Genomic DNA, 18,622 nt, shown 5'->3' on the forward strand with positions numbered 1-18,622 from the left:
AGGTTTTACTGTTAACCTATAAAGCGTTACATGGGCTTGCTCCTACCTATCTTTCCGAGTTGGTCCTGCCGTACATACCTTCACGTACGCTACGGTCACAAGACGCAGGCCTCCTAATTGTCCCTAGAATTTCTAAGCAAACAGCGGGAGGCAGGGCTTTCTCCTATAGATCTCAATTTTTATGGAATAGTCTGCCTACCCATGTGAGAGACGCAGACTCGGTCTCAACCTTTAAGTCTTTACTGAAGACTTATCTCTTCAGTAGGTCATATGATTGAGTGTAGTCTGGCCCAGGAGTGTGAAGGTGAACGGAAAGGCTCTGGAGCAACGAACCGCCCTTGCTGTCTCTGCCTGGCCGGTTCCCCTCTCTCCACTGGGATTCTCTGCCCCTAACCCTATTACAGGGGCTGAGTCACTGGCTTACTGGTGCTCTTTCATGCCGTCCCTAGGAGGGGTGCGTCACTTGAGTGGGTTGAGTTACTGACGTGATCTTCCTGTCTGGGTTGGCGCCCCCCCTTGGTTTGTGCTGTGGTGGAGATCTTTGTGGGCTATACTCGGCCTTGTCTCAGGATTGTAAGTTGGTGGTTGAAGATATCCCTCTAGTGGTGTGGGGGCTGTGCTTTGGCAGAGTGGGTGGGGTTATATCCTTCCTGTTTGGCCCTGTCCGGGGGTATCATCGGATGGGGCCACAGTGTCTCCTGACCCCTCCTGTCTCAGCCTCCAGTATTTATGCTGCAGTAGTTTATGTGTCGGGGGGCTAGGGTCAGTTGGTTATACCTGGAGTACTTCTCCTATCTTATCCAGTGTCCTGTGTGAATTTAAGTATGCTCTCTCTAATTCTCTCGTTCTCTCTTTCTTTCTCTCTCTCGGAGAACCTGAGCCCTAGGACCATACGTCACGGCAAACCGGGCATGATGACTCCTTGTTGTCCCCAGTCCACCTGGCCTTGCTGCTGTTCCAGTTTCAACTGTTCTGCCTGCTGTTATGGAACCCCTACCTGTTCAACTCTTAATGATCGGCTATGAAAAGCCAACTGACTTTTATTCCTGATTATTATTTGACCATGCTTGTCATTTATGAACATTTTGAAAATCTTGGCTCTCTCTAATTCTCTCCTTCTCTCTTTCTTTCTCTCTCTCAGAGGACCGGAGCCCTAGGACCATACGTCAGGACTACCGGGCATGATGACTCCTTGCTGTCCCCAGTCCGCCTGGCCCTGCTGCTATTCCAGTTTCAACTGTTCTACCTGCGGTTATGGAACCCCTACCTGTCCCAGACCTGCTGTTTTCAATTCTTAATGATCGGCTATGAAAAGCCAACTGACATTTATTCCTGATTATTATTTGACCATGCTTGTCATTTATGAACATTTTGAAAATCTTGGCTCTCTCTAATTCTCTCCTTCTCTCTCTCTCTCTCGGAGGACCTGAGCCCTGGGACCGTGCGTCGGGGCTGCCGGGCGTGATGGCTCCTTGCTGTCCCCAGTCCACCTGGCCTTGCTGCTATTCCAGTTTCAGCTGTTCTGCCTGCGGTTATGGAACCGCCACCTGTCCCGGACCTGCTATTTTCAACTCTTGATGATCGGCTATGAAAAGCCAACTGAAAATTATTCATGATTATTATTTGACCATGCTTGTCACTTATGAACATTTTGAACATCTTGGCATAGTTCTGTTATAATCTCCACCCAGCACAGCCAGAAGAGGACTGGCCACCCCTCATAGCCTGGTTCCTCTCTAGGTTTCTTCCTAGGTTTTGGCCTTTCTAGGGAGTTTTTCCTAGCCACCGTGCTTCTACACCTGCATTGCTTGCTGTTTGGGGTTTTAGGCTGGGTGTCTGTACAGCACTTTGAGATATTAGCTGATGTACGAAGGGCTATATAAAATAAACTTGATTTGATTTGATATAGCATCTTCAGACAGCGTCTATAACACATCTATAACATGTTCAGACAGCGTCTATAACACATCTATAGCATCTTCAGACAGCGTCTATAACATGTTCAGACAGCGTCTATAACACATCTATAGCATCTTCAGACAGCGTCTATAACATCTTCAGACAGCATCTATAACACATCTATAGCATCTTCAGAAAGCGTCTATAACACATCTATAGCATCTTTAGACAGCGTCTATAACACATCTATAGCATCTTCAGAAAGCGTCGATAACATGTTAAAGAAAGCGTCTATAACACATCTATAGCATCTTCAGACAGCGTCTATAACACATCTATAGCATCTTCAGACAGCGTCTATAACACATCTATAACATATTCAGACAGCATCTATAACACATCTATAGCATCTTCAGACAGCATCTATAACACATCTATAGCATCTTTAGACAGCGTCTATAACACATCTATAGCATCTTCAGACAGCGTCTATAACACATCTATAGCATCTTTAGACACTGTCTATAACACATCTATAACATATTCAGACAGCATCTAACACATCTATAGCATCTTCAGACAGCGTCTATAACACATCTATAACATATTCAGACAGCATCTATAACACATCTATAGCATCTTCAGACAGCGTCTATAACACATCTATAGCATCTTTAGACAGCGTCTATAACACATCTATAGCATCTTTAGACAGCGTCTATAACACATCTATAGCATCTTCAGACAGCGTCTATAACACATCTATAACATGTTCAGACAGCGTCTATAACACATCTATAGCATATTCAGACAGCATCTATAACACATCTATAGCATCTTCAGACAGTGTCTATAACACATCTATAGCATCTTTAGACAGCGTCTATAACACATCTATAGCATCTTCAGACAGCGTCTATAGCATCTTCAGACAGCGTCTATAACATGTTCAGACAGCATCTATAACATGTTCAGACAGCATCTATAACATGTTCAGACAGCATCTATAACATGTTTAGACAGTTTTAAAACAGTCACTCTGGTTTCTAAGGTTTCTGTTGACAGCCTCCTGGGTGATAGGAGGAAAGGAGAGGAGGAGAGAGGGATGGAATAGGAGGAGAGAGGGATGGAAGAGGAGGAGCGAGATGGAGAGGAGAGGAGAGATGGAGAGGAGAGAGAGATGGAGAGGAGAGAGAGATGTAGAGGAGAGGGAGATGGAGAGGAGAGGGAGATGGAGAGGAGAGAGAGATGGAGGAGAGAGATGGAGAGGAGAGAGAGAAGGAGAGGAGAGATGGAGAGAGAGAAGGAGAGGAGAGAGATGGAGAGGAGAGAGATGGAGAGGAGAGAGATGGAGAGGAGAGATGGAGAGGAGAGAGATGGAGAGGACAGATGGAGGAGAGAGATGGAAAGGAGAGAGATGGAGAGGAGAGAGAGATGGAGAGGAGAGAGAGATGGAGAGGAGAGAGAGATGGAGAGGAGAGAGATGGAGAGGAGAGATGGAGAGGAGAGAGATGGAGAAAAGAGAGATGGAGAGGAGAGATGGAGAGAGAGATGGAGAGAGAGATGGAGAGGAGAGATGGAGAGGAGAGAGAGATGGAGAGGAGAGATGGAGAGGAGAGAGAGATGGAGAGGAGAGATGGAGAGGAGGGGAGGCCTCATGGTTCCCCTCTCTTTGCACATTGTTCCCCTCCGGCGGGTGCTGATGATGCAATCAGCCGTCTCCACGGTGACAGGTGCCACTTGGCAGGAGGGGCATCAAAGGAGCAGCCAAGCACCCAACTCTGTGTGTGTGTGTGTGTGTGTGTGTGTGTGTGTGTGTGTGTGTGTGTGTGTGTGTGTGTGTGTGTGTGTGTGTGTGTGTGTGTGTGTGTGTGTGTGTGTGTGTGTGTGTGTGTGTGTGTGTGTGTGTGTGTGTGTGTGTGTGTGTGTGTGTGCGCAAGAAAAATGGGGGGGTATGTTTGTATGTGTAAGCATATGTGTGTGGGAGTATGAAAGAAAAATATGCTGTATACATTTCCCATTCTACACATATGCTTCAAGAATTCCACGGTTGAGAATAGATCTCTCCCGAAAATCCCAGGAAGAGAATAGGATTCTGCTTCCATTTCACAGATTCTGTGGGTGAGAAAAGTATTCCGATGAGGCTCCTGCTGGTGAGAAAGGTCTTAGCTAACTATGTGTCTCTATGTTCTGTGTAGCAGTTATTGAATGAAGGAAATGAGAATGTATGTATGTATGTATGTATGTATGTATGTATGTATGTATGTATGTATGTATGTATGTATGTATGTATGTATGTATGTATGTATGTACAGTACCAGTCAAAAGTTTGGACACACCTTCTCATTTAAGGGTTTTTCTTTATTTTTACTTATTTTCTACATTGTAGAATAATAGTGAAGACATCAAAACTATGAAATAACACATATGGAATCATGTAGTAACAAGAGTGTTAAACAAATCAAAATAAATGTTATAATAGCCACCCTTTGCCTTGATGACAGCTTTACATTCTCTCAACCAGCTTCACCTGGAATGCTTTTCCAACAGTCTTGAAGGAGTTCCCACATATGCTGAGCCCTTGTTGGCTGCTTTTCCTTCACTCTGCGGTCCAACTCATTCCAAACCACCTTAATTGGGTTGAGGTCAGGTGATTGTGGAGGCCAGGTCATCTGATGCAGCACTCCATCACTCTCCTTCTTTGTCAAATAGCCCTTACACAGCCTGGAGGTGTGTTTTTGGACTCATCAGACCAAATGACAAATTTCCACCGGTCTAATGTCCATTGCTCATGTTTATTGGCACAAGCTTGCACAAGCTCTTCTTACTATTTGTGTCCTTTAGTAGAGGTTTCTTTGCAGCAATTCGACCACGAAGGCCTGATTCACACAGTCTCCTCTGAACAGTTGATGTTGAGATGTGTCTGTTACTTGAACTCTGTGAAGCATTTATTTGGGCTGCAATTTCTGAGGCTGGTAATTCTAATGAACTTATCCTCTGCTGCAAAGGTAACTCTGGGTCTTCCTTTCCTGTGGTGGTCCTCATGAGATCCAGTTTCATCATAGAGCTTGATGGTTTATGCGACTGCACTTTAGGAAACTTTCAAAGTTCTTGACATGTTCCAGATTGACTGACCTTCATGTCTTAAAGTAATGATGGACTGTCGTTTCTCTTTGCTTATTTGAGCTGTTCTTGCCATAATATGGACTTGGTCTGTTACCAAATAGGGCTATTTTCTGTATACCCCCCCTACCATGACACAACTGATTGGCTCAAACGCATTAAGGACAGAAATGACACAAATTAACTTTTAACAAGGCACATCTGTTAATTGAAATGCATTCCAGGTGACTACATCATGAAGCTGGTTGAGATAATGCCAAGAGTGTGCAAAGCTGTCATCAAGGCAAAGGGTGGCTACTTTGAAGAATCTCAAATATAAAATATATTTTGATTTGTTTAACACTTTTTTGGTTACTACATGATTCCATATGTGTTATTTCATAGTTTTGATGTCTTCACTATTATTCTACATTGTCAAACATTTTTTTTAAATAAAGAAAAACCCTGGAATGAGTAGGTATGTTCAAACTTTTGACTGGTACTGAATGTGTATGTGTATGTGTATGTGTGTGTGTGTGTGTGTGTGTGTGTGTGTGTGTGTGTGTGTGTGTGTGAGTGAGTGAAGGGGTGTGTGTGTGTGAGAAAGAGTGCGTGAGTATGTGAGGAAGTGAGTGAGACTGTGTGTGTTTCTGTACCTGTGTGTCTCTCTGATGAGGACGGCTCTGTGTAGCTGGCGTTGGACGCGTGCGGGCCTGGGGCCACAGGGGTGGACGAAGGGATGGACAGCCACCAGGACAAAGCCCTGACCATACAGCTCCCTCACCTGGACTGGTAACTCTCTCACTGACGACAGACACAGCACTGACGACACAGACACCTCTGGGGAAAGAAAGAGTGTGTGAGTGTGAGAGAGAGAAAGCAAGTGTGTGTGTGTGTGTGTGTGTGTTAGTGGTGAGTGAGTGTGTGTGTGTGTGTGTGTGTGTGTGTGTGTGTGTGTGTGTGTGTGTGTGTGTGTGTTAGTGGTGTGTGGTGAGTGAGTGAGTGTGTGTGTGTGTGTGTGTTAGTGGTGAGTGTGTGTGTGTGTGTTAGTGGTGAGTGTGTGTTAGTGGTGTGTGTGTGTGTGTGTGTGTGTGTGTGTGTGTGTGTGTGTGTGTGTGTGTGTGTGTGTGTGTGTGTGTTAGTGGTGTGTGGTGAGTGAGTGTGTGTGTGTGTGTGTGTGTGTGTGTGTGTGTGTGTGTGTGTGTGTGTGTGTGTGTGTGTTAGTGGTGAGTGTGTGTGTGTGTGTGTGTGTGTGTGTGTGTGTGTGTGTGTGTGTGTGTGTGTGTGTGTGTGTGTGTGTGTGTGTGTGTGTGTTAGTGGTGAGTGAGTGTGAGTGTTGGAGAGAAAGCGTGTGTGTGTGTGTGTGTGTGTGTGTGTGTGTGTGTGTGTGTGTGTGTGTGTGTGTGTGTGTGTGTGTGTTAGTGGTGAGTGAGTGTGTGTGTGTGTGTGTGGTGAGTGAATATGTGTGTGTGTGTTAGTGGTGAGTGAGTGTGCGTGTGTGTGTGTGTGTGTGTTAGTGGTGAGTGAGTTTGTATGTGTTAGTGGTGAGTGAATGAGTGAGTGTGTGTGTGTTAGTGGTGAGTGAGTGTGTGTGTGTGTTAGTGGTGAGTGAGTGTGTGTGTGTGTGTGTGTGTGTGTGTGTGTGTGTGTGTGTGTGTGTGTGTGTGTGTGTGTGTGTGTGTGTGTGTGTGTGTGTTGGAGAGAAAGCGTGTGTGAGTGGTAGACACACAAAGACAAAGACGGAGAAAAGGAGATAGAGAATATGTGAGAGGGTTATGATTAGGGAGAGAGGGTGTTGGGAGAGAAGAGAGGGGAGACAGAGAAAGAGAGAGACAGAGAGAGAGAGAGAAAGAGAGTGTGAACAGAGGGAGGGCAGACAGAGAGAGAGAGAGAGTGGGAACAGAGGGAGGGCAGACAGAGAGAGAGAGAGAGAAGAGGGAGAACAGGGGAAGGGCAGGACACAGAGTGAGATAGAGAAGAGTGAGAACAGAGGGGGGCCACACAGAGAGAGAGAGAAGAGAGGGAGCAGTGGGGAGGGGCACAGAGAGAGATAGAGAAGAGGGAGAACAGTGGGTGGCAGACAGAGAGAGAGAGAAGAGGGAGAAGGGGGGAGACAGAGAGAGAAGAAGAGGGGGGGGCAGACAGAGAGAGAGAGAAGAGGGAGAACAGAGGGTGGCAGACAGAGAGAGAGAGAAGAGGGAGAAAAGAGGGGGGCAGACAGAGAGAGAGAGAAGAGGGAGAAAAGAGGGGGGCAGACAGAGAGAGAGAGAAGAGGGAGAAAAGAGGGGGGCAGACAGAGAGAGAGAGAAGAGGGAGAAAAGAGGGGGGCAGACAGAGAGAGAGAGAAGAGGGAGAACAGAGGGTGGCAGACAGAGAGAGAGAGAAGAGGGAGAAAAGAGGGGGGCAGACAGAGAGAGAGAGAAGAAGGAGAAAAGAGGGGGGCAGACAGAGAGAGAGAGAAGAGGGAGAACAGAGGGTGGCAGACAGAGAGAGAGAAAAGGGAGAAAAGAGGGGGGCAGACAGAGAGAGAGAGAAGAGGGAGAACAGAGGGGGGCACACAGAGAGAGAGAGTAGAGGGAGAACAGAGGGTGGCAGACAGAGAGAGAGAGAGAAGAGGGAGAAAAGAGGGGGGCAGACAGAGAGAGAGAGAGAAGAGGGAGAACAGAGGGGGGCAGACAGAGAGAGAGAGAGAAGAGGGAGAAAAGAGGGGGGCAGACAGAGAGAGAGAGAGAGAGAGAGAGATAGAGAAGAGGGAGTAAAGAGGGGGCCACACAGAGAGAGAGAGAAAAGAGGGAGAAAGGAGGGGGGCAGACAGAGAGAGAGAGAGAGAAGAGGGAGGACAGAGGGTGGCAGACAGAGAGAGAGAGAGAAGAGGGAGTAAAGAGGGGGCAGACAGAGATAGAGAGAGAGAGAAGAGGGAGAAAAGAGGGGGCCACACAGAGCGAGAGAGAGAAGAGGGAGAAAAGAGGGGGGCAGACAGAGAGAGAGAACAGAGGGGGGCAGACAGAGAGAGAGAGAGAAGAGGGAGAAAAGAGAGGGGCAGACAGAGAGAGAGAGAGAGAAGAGGGAGACAAGAGGAGGGCAGACAGAGAGAGAGAGAAGAGGGAGAACAGAGGGGGGCACACAGAGAGAGAGAGAAGAGGGAGAACAGAAGGTGGCAGACAGAGAGAGAGAAGATGGAGAAAGGAGGGGGGCAGACAGAGAGAGAGAGAGAATAGGGAGAACAGAGGGGGGCAGACAGAGAGAGAGAGAAGAGGGAGAAAAGAGGGGGGCAGACAGAGAGAGAGAGAGAGAGAGAGAGAGAAGAGGGAGTAAAGAGGGGGCCACACAGAGAGAGAGAGAGAAGAGGGAGAAAAGAGGGGGGCAGACAGAGAGAGAGAGAGAGAAGAGGGAGAACAGAGGGTGGCAGACAGAGAGAGAGAGAGAAGAGGGAGTAAAGAGGGGGGCAGACAGAGAGAGAGAGAGAGAAGAGGGAGAAAAGAGGGGGCCACACAGAGCGAGAGAGGGAAGAGGGAGAAAAGAGGGGGGCAGACAGAGAGAGAGAGAGAGAAGAGGGAGAACAGAGGGTGGCAGACAGTGACAGAGAGAGGGAGAACAGAGGGTGGCAGACAGAGACGAGGGAGAACAGAGGGGGGCAGACAGAGAGAGAGAACAGAGGGTGGCAGACAGAGAGAGAGGGAGAAGAGGGAGAAAAGAGAGGGGCAGACAGAGAGAGAGAGAGAGAGAAGAGGGAGAAAAGAGGAGGGCAGACAGAGAGAGAGAAAAGAGGGAGAAAAGAGGGGGGCAGACAGAGAGAGAGAGAGAGAGAGGGAGTAAAGAGGGGGGCAGACAGAGAGAGAGAGATAGAGAGAGAGAGAGAGAGAGAGAGAGAGAGAGAGAAGAGGGAGTAAAGAGGGGGCCACACAGAGAGAGAGAGAAAAGAGGGAGAAAGGAGGGGGGCAGACAGAGAGAGAGAGAAGAGGGAGGACAGAGGGTGGCAGACAGAGAGAGAGAGAGAAGAGGGAGTAAAGAGGGGGCAGACAGAGAGAGAGAGAGAGAGAAGAGGGAGAAAAGAGGAGGCCACACAGAGCGAGAGAGAGAAGAGGGAGAAAAGAGGGGGGCAGACAGAGAGAGAGAACAGAGGGTGGCAGACAGAGAGAGAGAACAGAGGGTGGCAGACAGAGAGAGAGAGAGAAGAGACAGAGGGGGGCAGACAGAGAGAGAGAACAGAGGGTGGCAGACAGAGAGAGAGAGAGAAGAGGGAGAAAAGAGAGGGGCAGACAGAGAGAGAGAGAGAGAGAGAGAAGAGGGAGAAAAGAGGAGGGCAGACAGAGAGAGAGAGAGAATAGGGAGAACAGAGGGGGGCAGACAGAGAGAGAGAGAGAAGAGGGAGAAAAGAGGGGGGCAGAGAGAGAGAGAGAGAGAGAAGAGGGAGTAAAGAGGGGGCCACACAGAGAGAGAGAGAGAAGAGGGAGAAAAGAGGGGGGCAGACAGAGAGAGAGAGAGAGAAGAGGGAGAACAGAGGGTGGCAGACAGAGAGAGAGAGAGAAGAGGGAGTAAAGAGGGGGGCAGACAGAGAGAGAGAGAGAGAAGAGGGAGAAAAGAGGGGGCCACACAGAGCGAGAGAGAGGAGGGAGAAAAGAGGGGGGCAGACAGAGAGAGAGAACAGAGGGTGGCAGACAGAGAGAGAGAGAGAAGAGGGAGAAAAGAGAGGGGCAGACAGAGAGAGAGAGAGAGAAGAGGGAGAAAAGAGGAGGGCAGACAGAGAGAGAGAGAAGAGGGAGAAAAGAGGGGGGCAGACAGAGAGAGAGAGAGAGAAGAGGGAGTAAAGAGGGGGGCAAGACAGAGAGAGAGAGAGAAGAGGGAGAAAGAGGAGGGCAGACAGAGAGAGAGAGAAGAGGGAGAAAAGAGGGGGGCACACAGAGAGAGAGAGAGAGAAGAAGGAGAAAAGAGGGGGCAGACAGAGAGAGAGAGAAGAGGGAGAAAAGAGGGGGCAGACAGAGAGAGAGAGAAGAGGGAGAAAAGAGGGGGGCAGACAGAGAGAGAGAGAGAGAAGAGGGAGAAAAGAGGAGGGCAGACAGAGAGAGAGAGAAGAGGGAGAACAGAGGGTGGCAGACAGAGAGAGGGAGAACATAGGGGGGCAGACAGAGAGAGAGAACAGAGGGGGGCAGACAGAGAGAGAGAACAGAGGGGGGCAGACAGAGAGAGAGAACAGAGGGGGGCAGACAGAGAGAGAGAAGAGGGCGAACAGAGGGGGGCAGACAGAGAGAGAGAGAAGAGGGAGAACAGAGGGTGGCAGACAGAGAGAGGGAGAACAGAGGGTGGCAGACAGAGAGAGAGAAGAGGGAGAACAGAGGGTGGCAGACAGTGACAGAGAGAGGGAGAACAGAGGGTGGCAGACAGAGACGAGGGAGAACAGAGGGGGGCAGACAGAGAGAGGGAGAACAGAGGGGGGCAGACAGAGAGAGAGAACAGAGGGGGGGCAGACAGAGAGAGAGGGAGAACAGAGGGGGGCAGACAGAGAGAGAGAGAAGAGGGAGAACAGAGGGTGGCAGACAGAGAGAGGGAGAACAGAGGGTGGCAGACAGAGAGAGAGAAGAGGGAGAACAGAGGGTGGCAGACAGTGACAGAGAGAGGGAGAACAGAGGGTGGCAGACAGAGACGAGGGAGAACAGAGGGGGGCAGACAGAGAGAGGGAGAACAGAGGGGGGCAGACAGAGAGAGAGAACAGAGGGGGGGCAGACAGAGAGAGAGAGAGGGAGAACAGAGGGGGGCAGACAGAGAGAGAGAACAGAGGGGGGCAGACAGAGAGAGAGAACAGAGGGGGGCAGACAGAGAGAGAGAACAGAGGGGGGCAGACAGAGAGAGAGAACAGAGGGGGGGCAGACAGAGAGCGTATTGTTTAGATATTATAGTTTGAATTGAATAATAACACATGGCATCTTCATGATAAATCTGCTGCTGATGAAACCATAACTCGTGTTTTAACATGGTCATAACATAAGTCCCGTGTGGCTCAGTTGGTAGAGCATGGCGCGTGCAACGCCAGGGTTGTGGGTTCATTCCCCACGGGGGGACCAGGATGAATATGTATGAACTTTCCAATTTGTAAGTCGCTCTGGATAAGAGCGTCTGCTAAATGACTTAAATGTAAATGTAAATAACATGGATCATTTCTATTTGATTTTGAATTTTAGGAGCCTTGTAGGTATCAATGATTTATTTAACTAAAAAGTGTGAGAGTCTCATCTTTACATAGTGTAGCCCAAACCGTTCAGACGCTAGACATTTATGTGAGAAGACTGATTTTCAGGATGTCTTCTGGGGTAGATTTGCCACTTAACAACACAGATGCTGCAGGGCGACATACTCTGTCCCACTGGTCAACAACAACAACATAGCGGACGCAGTGGATTGAGACGCAGATATTTCTAGTTTAAACAGACTGATTTTGTTGGGGATTTTGGGATTATGTTAATTAGCGTGGCCGCGTCAATCGACTCTAGGGGTTTTGGTTAGGACACACACGCACACAAACACACACACACACATACATACACACACACACATGCACACAAACACACATGCACACATACACGGTGCAGACAAACACACACACACATACACAGTGCACACAAACACACACACACATACACGGTGCACACAAACACACACACACATACACGGTGCACACAAACACACACACACATACACGGTGCAGACAAACACACACACACATACACAGTGCACACAAACACACACACACATACACAGTGCACACAAACACACACACACATACACAGTGCACACAAACACACACACACATACACGGTGCACACAAACACACACACACATACACAGTGCACACAAACACACACACACATACACAGTGCACACAAACACACACACACATACACGGTGCACACAAACACACACACACATACACGGTGCACACAAACACACACACACATACACGGTGCACACAAACACACATGCACAGAAGTAAACCACATCTGTTTCGCTCTTCCAGGGGCTGTGTACAATAGCTCTCCCACAGTGCAGAGTGTGTGTGTGTGTTCTTGTGTTTTCCTGTGTGTGTGTGTGTGTGTGTGTGTGTGAGAGCTCTCTTTCTCTCCTTTGGCATAGGGATAGCATGGCTTAGCTGTGATGATGTCTGTATGAGCGTTCTGTATTAGCGCTTACAGCTAGCAGGATCAGCTCATGGTTTCCCCCATTACAGAACACAATGGAGAGAAGAGCCATTCGCTTCAATGAGACTAGAGGACAGCTTATCATATAGGCTCTAATCGTCATGGTTACCCCCAAGGGAAATATGCTGTGTTTGTGTTTCAAATAGTAATATCCCATGAGATGCGTGTGTGTGTATACACAGTATATATTATATATATGTGTGAATTGAGTTGTATGTGTAATAAGGTGTGTGTGTCGCCTGTCTATATGCTTGTCATCCTCTCTCATTCCGTCTCATTTGCATATGGGCCTGGAGAGAAGATAGTCTGAATAAATGAACTGAGCCACACAGAGATGTGTTAGCCATCTCATTCTCCATCTGTTCCCCAGATCATCATCTGGCCTGTTCTCACACACACACACACACACACACACACACACACACACACACACACACACACACACACACACACACACACAGTGTCAAGGCACAAACACACTCACACACACGATTCCACAAGCGTGCATGCACACACACACTCATGCACCCACATACTTCACCATACATTCACATCTATCATATAGAAACATAACTCAGACAATCTGAGGAGCTTATTTTCTGAACCACAACTTAATACCTCGGATACTAAAACCTGAATCTACAGAGGGATTCAACCCACCCCTCCCCCTCCCCCCTCACTCCATCTCTCCCTCCCTCCCTCCATCTCTCCCTCGCTCTCCCTCCCTCCGGTTGTCATAACACAATATGATTGTGTCACTAAACAGTCATTTAGGCATCATTATCTTAACACTCCTATTACAATAACCAGTAAGATATCCACAACATACTAGTCTAATTCCCCCCTGCAGGGAGAGAGGGAGGAGGGGGAGGAAGGAGTCATTTCATTTATACGTTTACCATAGTGGTTTTAAGAGGGCTATCATTCCGCTCTGCCAAAGGAACAGCTTGAGGCACAACTCTCTCTGGAAGTTTACAATGCCAGGTTCAGATAGTGGGGATGTTGGATACCCTCTCCTCATGACTAGAGTTGTTGACCAGTGGGACAGATGGCCTCTCCTCATGACTAGAGTTGTTGACCAGTGGGACACATGGCCTCTCTTCATGACTAGAGTTGTTGACCAGTGGGACAGAAGGCCTCTCCTCATGACTAGAGTTGTTGACCAGTGGGACAGATGGCCTCTCCTCATGACTAGAGTTGTTGACCAGTGGGACAGATGGCTTCTGCTCATGACTAGAGTTGTTGACCAGTGGGACAGATAGCCTCTCCTCATGACTAGAGTTGTTGACCAGTGGGACAGATGGACTCTCCTCATGACTAGAGTTGTTGACCAGTGGGACAGATGGCCTCTCTTCATGACTAGAGTTGTTGACCAGTGGGACAGATGGCCTCTCCTCATGACTAGAGTTGTTGACCAGTGGGACAGATGGCCTCTCCTCATGACTAGAGTTGTTGACCAGTGGGACAGATGACCTCTCCTCATGACTAGAGTTGTTGACCAGTGGGACACATGGCCTCTCCTCATGACTAGAGTTGTTGACCAGTGGGACAGATGGCCTCTCCTCATGACTAGAGTTGTTGACCAGTGGGACAGATGGCTTCTGCTCATGACTAGAGTTGTTGACCAGTGGGACAGATGGCCTCTCCTCATGACTAGAGTTGTTGACCAGTGGGACAGATGGACTCTCCTCATGACTAGAGTTGTTGACCAGTGGGACAGATGAGCTCTCTTCATGACAAGAGTTGTTGACCAGTGGGACAGATGGCCTCTCCTCATGACTAGAGTTGTTGACCAGTGGGACAGATGGCCTCTCCTCATGACTAGAGTTGTTGACCAGTGGGACAGATGGCCTCTCCTCATGACTAGAGTTGTTGACCAGTGGGACAGATGGCCTATCCTCATGACTAGAGTTGTTGACCAGTGGGACAGATGGCCTCTCCTCATGACTAGAGTTGTTGACCAGTGGGACAGATGGCCTCTCCTCATGACTAGAGTTGTTGACCAGTGGGACAGATGGCCTCTCTTCATGACTAGAGTTGTTGACCAGTGGGACAGATGGCCTCTCCTCATGACTAGAGTTGTTGACCAGTGGGACAGATGGGCCTCTCCTCATGACTAGAGTTGTTGACCAGTGGGACAGATGGCCTCTCCTCATGACTAGAGTTGTTGACCAGTGGGACAGATGGAGGAAGTAGTGAATGACTGAATTATCTGTTGTTAATCAGCACTTCACTTTACCCCACAGGCACTGGCCTGAGAGAAGACTGAGAAGACTGTCTGAGAACCAGCATGAGAACCACTACACTCCAGAATGGGAATTTTGAAATCTGGAATCAGAACCTTGAGCTTCCAATGCTCTTGTAATCTTGACTGGTGATGGTCTATGTGTGTGTGTGTGTGTATGTGTGCGCGTCAAGAGTAAGTGGGTGGTGGGGATTATTACTCACTCCTATCCCAGGGCTTATTATACCTCCTTGACATGTCTTCAGTATATTTGAATGACTAGAGTTGAGCAGGAATATACGTGCCAAACACTGACTATAAAATACACGTCCTAAAGCCCTGAGGTTCCCACCGTCGAGGTATGACACACACACACACACACAGCTGAGGTATGAGTTTGCGGGTTAGACTGCTGTTGGTCAGGGTCATAACACACTGTCTGCATCCCAAATGGCACCCTATTCCCTACATAGTGCACTACATTTGACCAGGGCCCATAATGTCCTGTATGTTGCAAACAGGGTGCCATTTGGGACAAAGTCTCAGTTCTTCTAGAGCATCCATGGTACAGGAAATGTTTGACCAGGTCAGAGTTCAGATGAACTGCCTGAAAACACCCCATGACATGTCTGTAGTTTAGAGAGTAGAATATTGCTTGGTCTGACTACTGACTAGTCATCCAGTCCAAGTTACATTTCAAATTCTACCAGTAAACCTCTTCATGCATTCTCTAAAGAGCTGAATATTCCCACCTCACACACTGATAGATTCCCAAAAACACACACACTCCCAGGCATCACTTATATTCTGATAGCTCAATATATCATGTGTTTTGACAGCTCGATATATCATGTGTTTTGACAGCTCGATATATCATGTGTTTTGACAGCTCAATATATCATGTGTTTTGATAGCTCAATATATCATGTGTTTTGATAGCTCAATATATCATGTGTTTTGACAGCTCAATATATCATGTGTTTTGATAGCTCAATATATAATGTGTTTTGACAGTTCAATATACCATGTGTTTTGATAGCTCAATATACCATGTGTTTTGATAGCTCAATATATCATGTGTTTTGATAGCTCAATATATAATGTGTTTTGACAGTTCATTATATCATGTGTTTCGATAGCTCATTATATCATGTGTTTCGATATCTCAATATATCATGTTTTGCTAGCTTACATTCATCATAAATTCTATTTACAGTGCCGTGAAAATGTATTTGCCCCTTTTCTGATTCTATCTATTTTTGCAATATTTAACCACAAGCTAATTTTAGATAAAGAAAACCTGAGTTAAGAAATAACAACAAATTAACAAACTTTGTTTGTGAAATAAGCATGTAATTGTGTTATTTGTTCCCTCAGGTTCCCTTGATCTAATATTATGTTTTGGTTGAAGATTTGATAACATTCAGTTTCAAAAATATGTAATATGGTCAATGCTGAAGGCATCCCTATCAAAATCACCCTGGACTACTCCAGCACAGTGCAGTATGCTGGACTCATTCACCAGTTAGTGATGAAGGCACTTAGCACAGTTAGGGACATTGACCCCCAGAATGACCTCACCTTCCTCAGGGTCCTCTCCAAGAAGAATGAGATTATGATTGCTCCAGTTAAAGACTATTTCTTCATCGTCATTCAGAACCCCTCAGACTGAGAGGGTCACCTCCACCATCTCTTTGCTGTAAAAGTAGAGAAAATTAGAAAGGGGGCAAATACTTTTTCACAGCACTGTAGCTGAATACATCACAAACTTCAGCAGCTTTATGTACACTATATATGACAGGTGGATAAAATCAAGGACACAGCCATGCAATCTCCATAGACAAACATTGGAAGTAGAATGGCCTTACAGAAGAGCTCAGTGACTTTCAACGTGACACCTTTCCAATAAGTCTGTTTGTCAAATTTCTGCCCTGCTAGAGCTGTAACTGTAAGTGCTGTTATTGTGAATTATACAACGGGTGGGTCTAATCTTGAATGCTGATTGGTTAAAACCGCATTCCAGCCGATGTCTATTCCACAAGTTACCACCGGCTAAATCTGTGACTTTAAAATGCCTATTTACTCTGTTCCATCTGACTGCGCAACCCACGCGCTCATCAGGCCAGCCAAGCAATTTATAAACTCGATCTCCACTATAAAAAGCATCTAGACATTATCTAATTTCTTTTAGACTAACATTTAGTTTTCAACAGCAGAGATTTGTTTTCAACCTTGCTGTCTGTCTCTCCGACATTTACAACATTGTGTCAATATTCAAATTTGATCTCCAGCTGTCCCATAGTAATGAACATGTCGGGAGTCGGGACGAGACAGACAGGTAGGCAGCTTTTCTCAGCCAGTTGTAAAACGAAACGAAGTGTAGCTAGTTTGAAGTCTTTCCATCTTCAGTTTGAAGTGATTGTGTTAGCTGTGTTGTTGACTAGCTCCTCTGAACAACAGTGTCCTGACGAGAGAGCACATGTTCTATGCCAGGTGAAATCGCGTATCATTAGCTCATTGTTGTGGATGTATCCAAATAAATGTCACTAGAAAATGGCTTAAACAAATGCAAATAGGCTACTTCGTTGTTATTCTGGCTGCACTCTTTGACGTGACTGTAAGTTAGCCGTAGTTGGCTAGCTAGCAAGCAAGGGATAAGAACGTTGCTAGCCAGTATGGCAATGGAACATTTAGAACGAACGACTGGGTCGCGTCCATAGATACAGAAGAAAAGATTGAATGACTGGGTCCCGTCTCTGGCAGCCCAACTGATAGAACGAACGACCAGCCGGCTTGGGTAGCAACCCTAGATTCGTATCGGGTCTATGTCTTGTGAAAGGATGAAATAGTATGAATAAATGTGTCAAAATAATGTTTTTAATGAAACTATGTCAATCCTTATTTGAATATGTTGGTAACCCATTGTATAAAAGTGATAATGCCCTAGAAGCCGGTATTTGTCTCGGGCCTAAAAACATCTGTGCCAAAATATCCTCCAAACACTTCTCATGCATTATCAATTAAGTAGAAACGTCTAGGAGCAACAACTGCTCAGCTACGAAGTGCTAGGCCACACAAGCTCACAGAACGGGACCGACGAGTGCTGAAGTGAGTAAAAATCCTCTGTCCTCGGTTGCAACACTCACTACCGAGTTCCAAACTGCCTCTGGAAGCAACGTCAGCACAAGAACTGCTCGTTGGGAGCTTCATGAAATTGGTTTCCATGGCCGAGCAGCAGCACACAAGCTTAAGATCACCATGCGCAATGCCAAGCGTTGGTTGGAGTGGTGTAAAGCTTGCCGCTATTGGACTTTGGATCAGTGGAAACGCGTTCTCTGGAGTGATGAAGCATGCTTCACCATCTGGCAGTCTGACAGACAAATCTGGGAATGCATAGTGCCAACAGTAAAGTTTGGTGGAGGAGGAATAATGGTCTAGGGCTGTTTTCATGGTTCGGGCTAGGCGCCTTAGTTCCAGTGAAGGGAAATCTTAACGCTACAGCATACAATGACATTCTAGACTATTCTGTGCTTCCAACTCTGTGGCAACAGTTTGGGGAAGGCCCTTTCCTGTTTCAGCATGACAATGCCCCTGTGCACAAAGCGAGGTCCATACAGAAATGGTTTGTCGAGATCAGTGTGGAAGAACTTGACTAGCCTGCACAGAGCCCTGACCTCAACCCCATCGAACACCTTTGGTATGAATTGGAACGCCGACTGCAAGACAGGCCCAATCGCCAAACATCAGTGCACGACCTCACTAATGGTCTTGTGGTTGAATGGAAGCAAATCCCAGCAGCAATGTTCCAACATCTGGTTGAAAGCCTTCCCAGAAGAGTGGATGCTGTTATAGCAGCAAAGGGGTGACAAACTCTATATTAATGCCCATGATTTTGGAATGACATGTTCGAGGAGCAGATGTCCACATACTTTTGGTCATGTAGTGTATCTTGCTCTCTCTCACACACATGGGCGAACACAGCAGATACACACACAGACAGACACGCACCAATTGAAGCTGCTATTCTGATTGATGGGATTTATAGCCTTCACGTTCATCAGTCAGAAGAGTGTTTCTTTCTCTATATGCGCTAAAACTCATCAGCTGACTTCAGAGCCCCAATGTGTCAGTTGAGGAGAGAAGCTTTAGTCACTGTGATCACACCTGACTCATTTTCCCACCCTTACTCTCCTCCTGTCTCTCCTTT

The 18,622-nt window shown here is 47.1% G+C and overlaps 1 protein-coding gene across 1 annotated transcript in view; it reads right to left on the reverse strand.

Moving 5' to 3' along the window:
* The window catches only part of LOC139559238 (raftlin-like), a 105,772-nt gene that overhangs the window by 23,364 nt on the left and 63,786 nt on the right, over positions 1-18,622 (reverse strand). Inside the window, exon 3 of the mRNA XM_071375041.1 lies at positions 5,658-5,841. Coding sequence (XP_071231142.1) covers positions 5,658-5,841 — 184 coding nt within the window. The remainder of the gene's footprint in view (positions 1-5,657; positions 5,842-18,622) is intronic.

The sequence above is a fragment of the Salvelinus alpinus genome, chromosome 29, assembly GCF_045679555.1.
Source record: "Salvelinus alpinus chromosome 29, SLU_Salpinus.1, whole genome shotgun sequence".
Classification (NCBI taxonomy): Eukaryota; Metazoa; Chordata; class Actinopteri; order Salmoniformes; family Salmonidae; genus Salvelinus; species Salvelinus alpinus.